This window comes from Mustela putorius, unplaced genomic scaffold, assembly GCF_011764305.1.
Source record: "Mustela putorius furo isolate JIRA1106 unplaced genomic scaffold, ASM1176430v1.1 tig00003853_pilon_pilon_pilon, whole genome shotgun sequence".
Taxonomy (NCBI): Eukaryota; Metazoa; Chordata; class Mammalia; order Carnivora; family Mustelidae; genus Mustela; species Mustela putorius.
In genome coordinates, this window is record NW_025422005.1 from 22,692,993 (window position 1) to 22,704,993 (window position 12,001).

Here is a 12,001-nt window from a genome sequence, read left to right on the forward strand (position 1 = left end):
GGCGCTCAACTGGACTGTAAGTCCCTTAAGGGCAGGGACTACATCTGCCTCGAAAGCCACCATCTCCCCTCTGCCTGCCATGGCCCGTATTCTGTGTTTGTCTTCCGCATACACACGTGAATGAATGAATGAAGCAGGAATGAATGAATGTATGAATGAATGCATGAACCAGCCTGTTTGGTGTCCTGGCTCTTCTTCTTCTTTGATGTCTTGCAGCCCTAGATTCAAGTCCTTGCTCTCCAACTGATGCTCCACTGAGCAAGTCATCTGAACACCCAGACACAGCTTCCCCATGCATATAATGAGGGCGACTCAAGTCCACTGCAGGCAGGGCTGCAGGAGAAAGAAGCAAGAGCTGCAAGGGCAGGGCAACCCCGTGCCAGCTCTGGGGTAGCGGCCTTCACCCCTGTTCCCACCACAGTTGCCAGCCTGCAGGGTCCCCCTGCACCCACCCCCCCAGTTCTTAATCCCGCTCCCCAAATGACCACGCTACTTCCGGCCCCATTCAGGGCTTAAGTTAAATCATATTTCATTGTTTTTCAGAAGGCAATAGAAAAAAACAGGAAAGAGATTCACAGCACTCGCAGTCAAGAAAGGGTTAACTAAAAAAAATAGGAATATATTATGTTTCGATTGAAGAAATGCAAACGCAGTCCCTTTCACACTCACCTTTATGTTCTCACTCACATACACACATCCCTGCTCCAGATACACGCCCACCCTCAGGCACGCAGGCACACACAAGCACACTCCCCAACACACCCACGCTCCTAACACACGTACACATGCCCATGCACTCACACACACGCATGTGCTCCCAGACACAGCCACACACCTGGCACACTCACACGAGCCCAGCAGGGCTGGCAGGACGGTGGGGGAGGCCTGGTGCCCTCAGGGCCTGCCCCTCCAAACCCCCCTCTCTAGAATGGCAAAGCTAGACTACACTTGGGGCTCTAGGGGACACACGCAGGACTCAGGGGGCTACGTGGGCAGCGGGGAGACCGAGAGGCTGCGGTGGGGATGGGCAGCCTCACACGACTCTGTTCTCCAGGACGGCCAGCCGCTGGCTCACAGCTTCCAGTGGACTCGGGGTTAAGGATAGGCCCAGGCTGACCAGAGCAGGGCAGTGATGGCTGTGGCACCTGCCCTCAGGACCCCACCTCCCGTGTCCCCCACCTCTCAAGAGCCCCTCTTCCAGGGAGTTCTCCCACCCCATCTACAACATGTCACTGCCCTCAGAACAGTGCCTTCCCTAAAACCCAGTAGTTACTGTACACCCTGAAGGCCCAGCCCTGCCGGGGGCAGCTTCAGGCCTGCTGGGTCCCCCACCTGGATTCCCACCTTATCCTGACAGAGCCAGGGGACCTGTTCCAGGCCCAGCCTCGTCTGAGTGGAGACTGGGATCTGTCATGTCGCTGAAAGCCTGAGAAATGGGGAAGCCACACGCTCCATGTTTTCCTGAGCACAGCTAGGACTCTGGATGGGTGTCCAAATCTCTAGGTCTTGGCTTCTGCCTCAGTTTCTCTGTTTACCCTCTAGGAGCCTCTGCTTTTGACAGGATCAGTACCAAAGGCCATGCCAGCCCATCTGTCCAGAATCCAGCCTGTCTCCAGCAGGAGGCAGAGTCCCCACCTGCGACCCCACACTCAAGGGGGTGCCTCCCTCTCCCTGCCCCTCACCCTGCCACTGCCCCCATCCCTCAGTGGCCTCTGGGAAAGGATATGCTTCCTGGTCAGGGCTTGCAGCAGCCCCTCCACTCTGGTCTGGAATTTCACAATGGACTCGCAGGCACACGGGTCTTCCTCTGGAGTGGACAGGAAGCAGGGAAAGAGAAAGGGGAAGGTGAGCGGTGGCGTGGCAGGGGGACAAGGAGAGCTCACAGCCCAGGACCAGGACTGGGGAATCTTGGGGAAGTGTGGGGGGCCTGTGAGAACTGAGAAGACAGAGACACGTGTAGGGTTCTGAAGCAGAACTCCCAGGAGCGACAGAGGGGGAGACGCCGAATGTCTTCCCAACCCCACAGAGCCCCAATAAACCTCCAATACCAGCATCTCCATGCTGGTCACCTACTACATGCAGGACACGGTTGCTAGGGACCTCGAGGTCATCTTGCCAGCTTCACCCAACACTTTGGGTTGGAAGTCATTAATCATCCCATTTTACAAATAAAGGACCCGAGAAATGAAACCACTGGATCATGGCCCATAGGCAGTGTCACAGCAAACACACAAACCCAGGCACCTCTGGCTCTGTAATCCATACTCTCTAGCCACAGGAGGATGGGGAGGTAGCAGGGTTCAAATCCTGGCACCACTGGTTATTAACGATCGCTCCACCCCTCTGGGCTTGGTTTTCCTGTCTATAAAATGGGAATAATATTTCTACTAATTAGGATTGAATGATTTAGTATTTGGAGAGTACTAACAACAGTGCCATTCATGTAAGAAGCATATGTTTGCTAGTTGCAAAAGTGAGAACGGTCAGCCCTCCTCCTGCTTCTGCCACCTCTTGCTGCCACCGCAGCTCCTGCTTCTCCCCACCCCCATCCAGTTCCAGGATGGTTCCACAGTCTCCCCACAGAGCCCCCCCGACCCCTCCCATCAGTGCCCTCTCTGGCCTCACTAACCCACACAGATCTTCTTCTGCAACCTCTTGCCAATCTGATTGATGGTCTTGAAGTCAGCCGTGTAGAAGTAGTGCTCTGCCACGGGCTCTGAGGCGATTTCCCTGAGCTCGTCCTCCACGGCATTGCCCACACCCACAGCAAACATCTTAAAGCCTGCCAAGAGGAACAAGATGAGTGACAGTGGCCATGGGGACAGGCAGCAGCATCTCAGCCTCTTGAGAAATGCCCAGCTGATCAACACCAGACACCTCCTAGTGGCAGCTGCTGGAATTACAAGCACAGTGCCTAAGAGACTTCCAGCGTTCCCTAAGGTTCTCCCATATGTCAGACCTGCACTGATTCCTTGGACGGGGAGCTCTGTAATCCCATCCATCTGGTGGCTATTATTATCCTCCTTAAGTAGGTGATAAAACAGAGACTCCGGCTTGTCCCAAAGTGGGGCTGCCTTCCAACAGTTGGTGTGTTCTGGAGAACATTCATTTGAAAAATTTCAAAGCCCCACCTACAAAAGGACCCTTGAAACAGACTTCTTACTTTTCTGGGGACTCTGTTGTCTCATCACAGATAATAAAGAGTTTAACAGACCCAGAATTCCTCATTTATCTTGCACCTGGGGTTAGGGTTTAGACTCAAGACACCCCTGGCCATCAGTGGTGTTCAGGGTCCAGGCACCACCTACCAAGGTCCTTGGCTTTCTTGGCAGCATCGTTAATGTAGTCTTGGCTCCGGCCATCGGTGAAGACAATGCCCACCTTCTGGGCCCCAGGCCTAGCCCCGCTGGACACAGTGAAGGAATTGTCGATGAGATACTTGAGGGCAGCCCCAGTCATGGTGCCCTTCTCCATGTAAGACATGTTCCGCACTGCCGCCTTAATGTCCTTCTTCGTGTGGAAGCGGCCCAGCGGGAACTCCTGCCGCACAGAGCTCGAGTATTGCACGAGCCCCACTTGGGCCAGTTTATCTGACACGTCCAGCGTGTCCACGATCTGATTGATGAACTTCTTCACTAGTTCAAAGTTCTCCGGACGCACACTTTTGGATCCATCGATGAGGAAGACCAAGTCAGTTGCCGAACTGCCACCACGGCCATTGCAGACTGGGAAGGGTAGGAAGGCGAGGAGATGAAGCTTAGGAGCCCGTCGTTCATCCTGACCACAAGTCAGGAACCCATCACACACCTGAGGTTTATCCCAGCCTCTTTTGTCCTCAAAACTCCCTCTCGAAAGCCAAGGTTCCTGGCCTCGTTTTATAGCGTTGGAAACTAAAACTCCAAAAGCCGTTAAATCATACAGCTCAGAAGGAGTGGCGCTAAGATTTGAACTCAAGACTATGTAACTCGTTCCACCATACTAAACCTACCACCCACCGTGACAAAGAGGGACAAAAGTAGAAAATAACTTTCTGCAGACACCAAGTTCTAGGAGACATCTACCACTGTTGCAGACTAGCCCAGAAACAAAGTGCAGAGAGGCTCAGATGGGCTTCCTAGAAAGTGGCCAAGCCCCATCCCCTCTCCTCCCCACCCTCCCCAGGGCTTGCCTGTGTCCAGCCCACTGACCATTGCAGGTCTTGCCGTCACTGTTCAGGGTGAAGCCCTCCCGACAAGCGCAGGTGTAGGAGCCTGGGGAGCTGAGGCACACCTGCTCACAGTCGTGGTCTCCTGTGGCACACAGGTCTGACACCACTGTGGGGACAAAAGGAGACTCAGAATCTAACGGTCTCAGGGCCTTGGACATCTCAGCCAGGGTAGCCCTTCACACACTCAGGGAAACAGACCATCCCCTAGCTGAGGTCTGAGCCCCACACTCCCAGCCCCAGGCCAAAATCACAGGTCCGCCGCAGGCTGACTCTCTCAGCCCCGCCTCCCGCCCTATTCAGCTCCGCCCCGTCAGCCCCTGCCTTGTCCATCTCCGCCCGGCCCCGCCCCGGCCTGTCCCCGATGCCGACTCAGTCCCGCCCTGTCCTGCTCCGGCCCCGATCGACTCTCTAGTCACTCCCCCATCCCTCCCTGCTCCCTGACCCCACCCCCACGCTCAGTCCCAGCCCTGTTCATCCCCATTCATCACCCCATCCCTCCATGCTCCCCGCCCTAGTCCTCCCCTGACGTGAACTCAGCCCCGCCCTACCCAGCCCCGCCCTATCTAGCCCCGCCCCGATCGACTCTAGTCACGCCCCCACCCTGCCCCTTCCCTGGCCCCGCCCTACCCAGCCCCACCCTGTCTAGCCCCGCCCCGATCGACTCTAGTCACGCCCCCACCCTGCCCCTTCCCTGGCCCCGCCCCGGAGCTCAATCGCGGCCCTATCCATTCCCGTCCGCCCCGCCCCGGTCCCACCCCCGAAGAGCACTCAGTCCGGCCCCGATGCTCTCAGCCACGCCCCTGCCCCCTGCGGTCTGGCCCCCACTCCAGCTCCCCAGAGCGCTCCCCGAGACCCCAGCCTCGTCCATCGCCGCCTCTCCCGGCGCACCGCAGAAGGCCTCCTGGAACTTCTTGGACAGCTTCTCGATGACGCTGTAGCTCTCCACGTAGTCGACGTGCTCTTCCTGCGGCTCGCTGGCGATCTGCTGCAGCGTGGCCTTGTCCACGCGGCCCACGCCGATGGCGAACAGCTCGACGCCGCTGGCCCGGGCCCGTGCAGACACGTCCCGCACGCTGTCCTGGGGCCTCCCGTCCGTCACCACGATGGCCACCTAAGACACGCGGGGCGCGTGTGAGGACCAGGCCTTCCTCCCGCGCTGCGCAGGGCCGCTCAGCCCTCCACTAAGCCCGCGGGGCCACTGGCAGAAGAGGACCCTGAGGCCCGACGGGCAGAGCGGCTTGCCCAGGTCACACAGCTAATCCACACCAGATGGATCTGATTCCCCGCCAGGGTTTCGCCCCAGGGAGGGGAACCTGACTAGCAAAAGAGGAGACAGGTTTCCTCTCTCACCGAAAGACATGGCTGAGATGTTCTTCCATCTGACTAGGGCCTGTGGGTGTCTCCCCGCTCGGGCAGGCCGCAGTTCTGTGATGATCTGAGGGCAGGACCATGTCTCCCCGCTCAGACTGGGGCCTCTGAGGACAGGGGCCCGGCAAGCGGGCCCGACACCATGCAGTTCTGTCCTTTGGCCAGCAGAGAGCAGGCGAGGCTAATAAACGGCGGCTCTGCTTCCAGCCTGACCATCCTTTCCCTCCGGGCCCTGGGAGGGGGGTTGTTCCCACATAGATGATGGCTCCCTCTTCTCCCTCCGTTCCCCAGGATGCTATATTTCCTTTCCGAAAGAGATAACACTGTCTGCTGCCCTCCCACAAGGTTCCCCTGTTTGTGCCCTGGGAAGGGGCACAGAGGGGACCCTGGTGCTTGGCCTAACCTCACCACGCCCACCTGAGCCTACCCGGAAGCCAGAGTCCTCACAGTGCTTCTCTGCTTCTGACCTGGGTCCCCACCCTCCGCCCGGGGCCCCAAACCCCTGTCTTAGTAACCTGTCGTATGGTGGTTGGAAATGACGCTCACCTTCCTGAGTCATCTAGGAAGGGGGTGGGTTGTTTCTTTATCACTGTGGGGACCCCTGGGGAGTGATCTTGCACCCTGCCCTTCCCCACCAGAGGCCGAGGCTCGCCTGGCTATGACTGTCCACTGTCACAGGCTGCCCCACTCCCCGAGACCCACTGTCTCCCGGAGCCCCGACTATCCCCCTTCAATCCAGCCTTGTGACCTTGAACCCACCTTGTAGGGGCCTCCCACAGGTGGATTCCAGGCTGGATGGCACAGGTCTGGGGGCTCTGTGTGTCTTCATGTGCCTACCCCAGGCCCCTAACTGGAGGTGTGACACCTATAGACACTGCCACCATCCCCTTCACCACCTCTCTCCATTAGGATCACCCCAGGTCACCACAGCCTATAACGACCATGACCATCAACCTCACAGCAGAGCTTGTAAAGAGCCCCCACAGAGGACGACCAACAGGCTTAGCACTCACAGGCCATTTCTTTGAGGGCTGTAATGGCCGGGATTATGGCCTATCCTCTGTAGATGTTCCTATTACTTATTAGCTGGGCAAGACACTTGGGCCTCTGTGCCTCAGTTTCCTCATCTGTAAAATGAAGTCACCACCTTCAAGCAGGATTGCATTCCTTCAGCACGCAGATGTCAGACATGGCCTGCGTGGGGGTCAGAAAGTATGTGCCCGGGGCTGAGGTCCTGGGCAGGTAAAGGCTGACTCCTTGAGGCTGTTGAGGGCTAGGAAGGAGAGGTGTGGGCATCGGTGGGCAGACCACCTTGGGATGCAACCTCTGACCGGTCTTACAGGTCCTGGGCTGGGAAATCCTGCTGTGGGGACCAGGTCTGTGAACTCCTCGGCACCTGGCCTGGAGCCCGTACTGACGTCGGCTTGGGGCACATCACCTCATTTTTCCAAACCCCTGCCCTCGGAGGCTTATTAAATCAAACTGAGCTAGCCCTTCCATGGGGCTTGGTGGGTCCGTGCCCTGTTCCAAGCACACTGTGCAATGGACTTCACAGAGGCCTGCTGACAGTCCCTCAAAAACGAGTTGCATCATTGTGGTTTAGACGTGAAGGGACTGACACGTGCTGCTCAGGGTGACAGCTAGTCCAGGGAACAGGGTGGAGGGCAGGCATCTGGACTGCCTCAATCAGCCCCAGGGAGCCAAGGTCCACCAATCTGAAAAAAATCAAGCACGCTCCAGATTGAGGCCCTGCAGTCAGAGCGTGGATAAAGATGGCTTCAAGGCCCAGCTCTGCCCCTTGGCTTCTCTGGGCCTAAGACACAACCTGAAGCATGTTTGGGGAATCCGGGAGGGCGGGAGGGGTGGGTCGCGTACCTTGCTTATGTCAGGGGACCTGGCCCGACCCCCCTCGGCATCGCTGAAGGCTTTGTTGATGGCAAACTGGATGGCCAGGCCCGTCATGGTCCCCGTGGACAGCGGCTGGATGCGGCGCACGGCCCGGAGCAGCGCGGCCTTGGAGCCGTGGGCCCGCAGCGGGAATTCCTGCTTCACAGCGCTCGCATAGTTCACCACGCCCACCTGGGTGGCATTGGGTCCCACGTCCAGAGACTCGATGACCTGGGACAGGAACACCTTCACCTTCTCGAACTCCACGGGCCGCACACTGCGTGAGCTGTCCACCACAAACACCAGGTCCGTGGGCCGGGTCCGGCAGAGATGCCCTGCAAGGGGGGGCACGAGGGAGAGGGCCAGGCACAGGGGGTGAAGGTCAGGGGCTGCTTAGACCGAGACTGGAGGTCCCGGACAGTATAACCTGAAGCTGGGCCAGGCCAGCTCGGACCTTCTGTCAACATGTGGACACCCGTGGCTGGCCCAGCTTCTGAGCCCCTTGGGGAAGACAGAGGCTCAAATCTCAGCCCCAGGGAACTCACGGTACCTCCCTGAGCTTAGTTTCCTCGTCTGTACAATGAGCTGACAGTCCCCTCTTTACAGAACCCTCAGGGCTGAGCAGGAGTGCGTGCAAGGTGCCAGGACAGGGCTAGGCATGCAGCTGGTATCCAGGGGGCGGCAAAGGAGATGACAGACTTTAAGACACACTTCCCAGGCTGTGGCCCAGAGTGGCTGCCATGGCCACGGCAGAATTTCTCCTGTGGGGTCGGTGGGGGAGAGGGCGCAGAGGACAGAGCCCCAGGGCCCAGAACAGGGCCCATGGGTTTGGTCTCTTTCATCTCAGCATCAAAGCCAGTCACCCGAGGGGACCCAGCTTCCCTCAGCCCCGAGGAGTCTTCTGGCTGGTGTCCGTGGGCAGGGAAAAGGGCAGGGATTCCTCGTGGCCACCGTGGCAGCCTGACCCGGTGGGTTCCTAAGACACATCCCCATGGAGGCATGTCTTTCCAGACACCCCAGCAAGCAGCCCCATGGGCTGGGACGTGCATGAAGCTGGAATGAAGCAGAGTGAGGTTCGAATCCCGGTTCAGCCCCCCTGTGGTCCTGGGCAGCTCACTGCACCTTTAGGAGCCTCAGTTTCTCATCTGTCCAGTGGGGAGAATAAGGCTCACTGCTTGTTACTCTCACTGGCCTGACCCTGCAGCCTGGAGAGGCTCAGTACAAAGGCCCTCCTCTCTGTGCCCCAGAACTGAGCAGAGCCGCTCCCAAGAGAGGATTCAGGGAGGCTCAGAAAAGGAAAGGGGTCCTGGGCTGTCCCAGCCCCCCAGCCACAGCGCCCTAGGTATCAGAGCTCCTCAAGGGACCTTAGTAATGACCTTGCAGCCGCACCCTGGTCCCTACTAGTTAAGGCTACATACGGGTAAACTGAGGCCAAGAGAGGCTGAGGGAATTAGCCACACCATGGAGCAGTGCATCAGGAACCAGGAGAACACCCTTCTCCAGCCTCAGTTTCCCCATCTGTACAGGAGGAGCTGGGCATTCTGGGACTCGGTGCCCAAGGCAGAAGCTCTGGGAGTGGTACAGCAGGCAAGAACCCACACCCGGAGAGGCTGGAGGGGCTAAGGAAAGGGGTTGGAGTCCTGGTGACCCCAGATAGAGTGTGCATGCAGCCCTGGGCTTGGTGCAGCTCCAGCGTCTGTCCTCAGGGACCCACAAGACTGGCTCTGGCAGCATGCGTGGTCCCCAAGGGGGGCCTGGGAGCTAAGGAGCCCCAGGGAAGCCTGTGAGGCTGCAGAGAAAGGCCCACTCCTGTCCCTCAATAGCGCAGACCGAGGATCATCCCTGCTCTGGCCCTTATGAATGTCACCATTGCTGTCGGCTCCCGGGCCAGCCTGCTGTCTTCCTACCCCCTTGCCCCCCGACCCCTCAACACCCCGGCCCATCCCGTACCCCATTTAACCTCTGCTCCTCTTGGCCAGGCTGCTGGTCAGAGGCCGCTCACCCTATGTCCCCCACCTCACATGGACCCCCTCACCTCTGGCCTGGGGGGCAAGGCCCAATGTGCACAGGGCCTGGAACAGCAGCAGCAGCAGGCCACACTGCACGAGGCCAGTGCCAGAGAGGAGCCTCATGGTTCTGGCGGGGCAGGCAGCAGCCAGCACAGTGCTGGGGGCCAGTGGGGTCCCGGTCTTATCAACCTCGGCGGCCAGGCGGCCCCCACTGACATGGGGGTGGCTGCCAGGGGCCCCTAGCCCCCTTGGGGGGGCGTGGCCCAGGCTGAATGGAGGTGTGTGTGCCCAGAGAGGGAGGGAGCCGCCTGGCCTGGGCTCAAGAGGCCCCTCCGACCACAAGGGCTCCTTTGCCTGCAGAAGCGGACCTGCCGCTGGAACTCAGGAAATCTCAGGTGGGTGGAGGGCAGCTCTGCCAGGGGTTGGAGCCTGCCCTGACCCAGAGCTGCTGCTCCAAGCCCAGGGAAAGCCAGCCCAATGGCCTCGAGCCCTGCACCCTCGCCCCACACCCCACCCCAACCCCCACTCTCACCTCCATCAGTTTCCTTATCTGGCACTCGCCCTGCTCACCTGGCCTGTCCCCTACCTCCCTGCCTTCTCCCCGCCAGGCAGCCATACCTGGGGTCCCTGACAGGCCCTCCAGGGCTTTGTACCAGCAGGGTCACCTACCCCGAACGCCCCTCCCTCCCTTTCACACTCTGACATGTGTGCACAGGGCAATAGAGGCAATGGGTAGGAGCACAGACCTAAAGCCAATTACCCAGGTTTGCTGCTCGCTGCCTGTGTGACCACGGGCCAGTTGCTTCACCTCTCTGATCCCACCTCCTAGGATGGGTGAGAGGAGCAGCGTTATAGGAACAGTCTCATTTAATTCCCTTGACAACCCCATTATGCAGCTACTATTACTACCCCCATCTTCCAGAAGAACTGACAAACAGGGAGATGGAGTAACTTGTCTGAAGTCACGCTGCCAAGAAGTCATTGCCAGGGGCGCCTGGGTGGCTCAGTCCTTTAAGTGTCCGACTCTTGGTTTCGGCTCAGGTCATAATCTCAGGGATGTGGGATGGAGCCCAGAGACAGGCTCTGTACTCAGTGGGGAGTCGGTTTGGATTTCTCTCTGTCCCTCTCCCCCAAATGCCCTGCACATATGTGCATGATCTCTCTCTCTCTAAAATAAGTGAATAAATCTTTTTTCTTTTTAAAGTATCATTGACAGAACAGGGCCCCAGGCCAGTGCTCTCAGCCACCCTGCTTGCTTGGGTGTAGCTTGGCGGAGGTGCCTTCTCCAGGCCCACCTCTCCCTCACTCCCCCAGGATTAGGACCCCCTTCCCGTGCTTCTGTCATTGTGTGTCTCACCTCTGAGCTGTTAAGAGTCTGACTGATTCATCCCTGTGTCTGGGCCCAGTCCAGGCTCTGCACTGGAAGGCAAAAATAAAGGCTTGTAAATAAGGGAGCGTCACCAGAAATGGACCTGCTGCTGCATGGAGGTTCAGTAACCGATGAGATCACATGAAAAGAGCACAGGCTTGGCCAACTGAGAGGCCCAGGTTCAGATCTCTGTCTGTGACTGAACAGCGGTGTGACCTGGAGCAGCTAACTTAACCTCTCTGAGCCTCAGCTTGTTATCATGCGGTGGGAATGGTGGTTCTTGGCATCCCTGCCTCACTGGGACCAGGTGAAGAGGCAATGAGAAGACAGGGCAGATGGGGGTCAAAGGATTGTCATCTTTCTGGGGGACAAGACCGTTAACATTTAAGACTATACGAGTTATGCCTCAAAAAGAAATGTACAGACTTTTTTTTAAAGATTTTTATTCATTTATTTGTCAGAGAGAGAGAGAGCACAGGCAGGGGGAGAAGCAGGCTCCCCACCAAGCAAGGATCCCGATGTGAGATTTGATCCCAGGACCCTGGGATCATGACCTGAGCTGAAGACAGAGGCTTTAACCCGCTGAGCCACCCAAGCGCCCTGTTCCCTTTTTTCCCTTTTTTCCCCCCCTTTTTTTTCCCTTTTTTTTTAAAGTGACCCAACCAATAGTCTCACAATCTTGAGCGATAATGGCAGCCACACACTATTACTGTGTCTTCCTGTCTCCAAGGGCATCATCCCATTTGTCAGATGAGACAACTGAGGTCTGAAGAAGCCTGAAGCCACCAGCCAGTTAGCCCCGCCTGGAACTCGGGCCTCACCCCTCTTTGCCCCGGGTTTAGAGAAGGAGGAAGCAAAGAGTATTTCCCTCTGATGTTTCCCATTTAGATTTTATTGTCTTGTATCCTTCATAGCCGTCCCCAGCTTCAAATGGCTAGTTGAGGCTGCTGGTCCCTTTCCCTCTACAATTTTTAAGTAATTATTTCCTCCAAAGACACTATAGGGCACAATGACTGCAGTGCCTCTCACTTCCCCACAACGGATCATAAATGGGTTAACTGCCTTCCTTCTGGCCATCAGCTCCCTCCAAGGGGGGCATCTGGCCCCACCCAGCCTCCAACGACCTTCAGGACCCAGCGCAAGTCTGGAACAGGGTATCTG

The 12,001-nt window shown here is 57.8% G+C and overlaps 1 protein-coding gene across 1 annotated transcript; it reads right to left on the reverse strand.

Annotated features, from left to right (window-relative positions):
• Positions 1-504: 504 nt before the first annotated feature.
• Positions 505-9,655, reverse strand: MATN1 (matrilin 1). The gene is made up of 8 exons (XM_004740966.3): positions 9,498-9,655; positions 7,451-7,797; positions 5,096-5,318; positions 4,188-4,313; positions 3,309-3,725; positions 2,630-2,782; positions 1,727-1,807; positions 505-1,083 (listed from the first exon to the last, which is right to left on the reverse strand). Exons 1-8 carry the CDS (start codon positions 9,592-9,594, stop codon positions 1,034-1,036), a joined length of 1,494 nt encoding a protein of 497 aa, XP_004741023.1. The 5' UTR covers positions 9,595-9,655; the 3' UTR covers positions 505-1,033.
• Between the last annotated feature and the right edge of the window lie 2,346 nt (positions 9,656-12,001).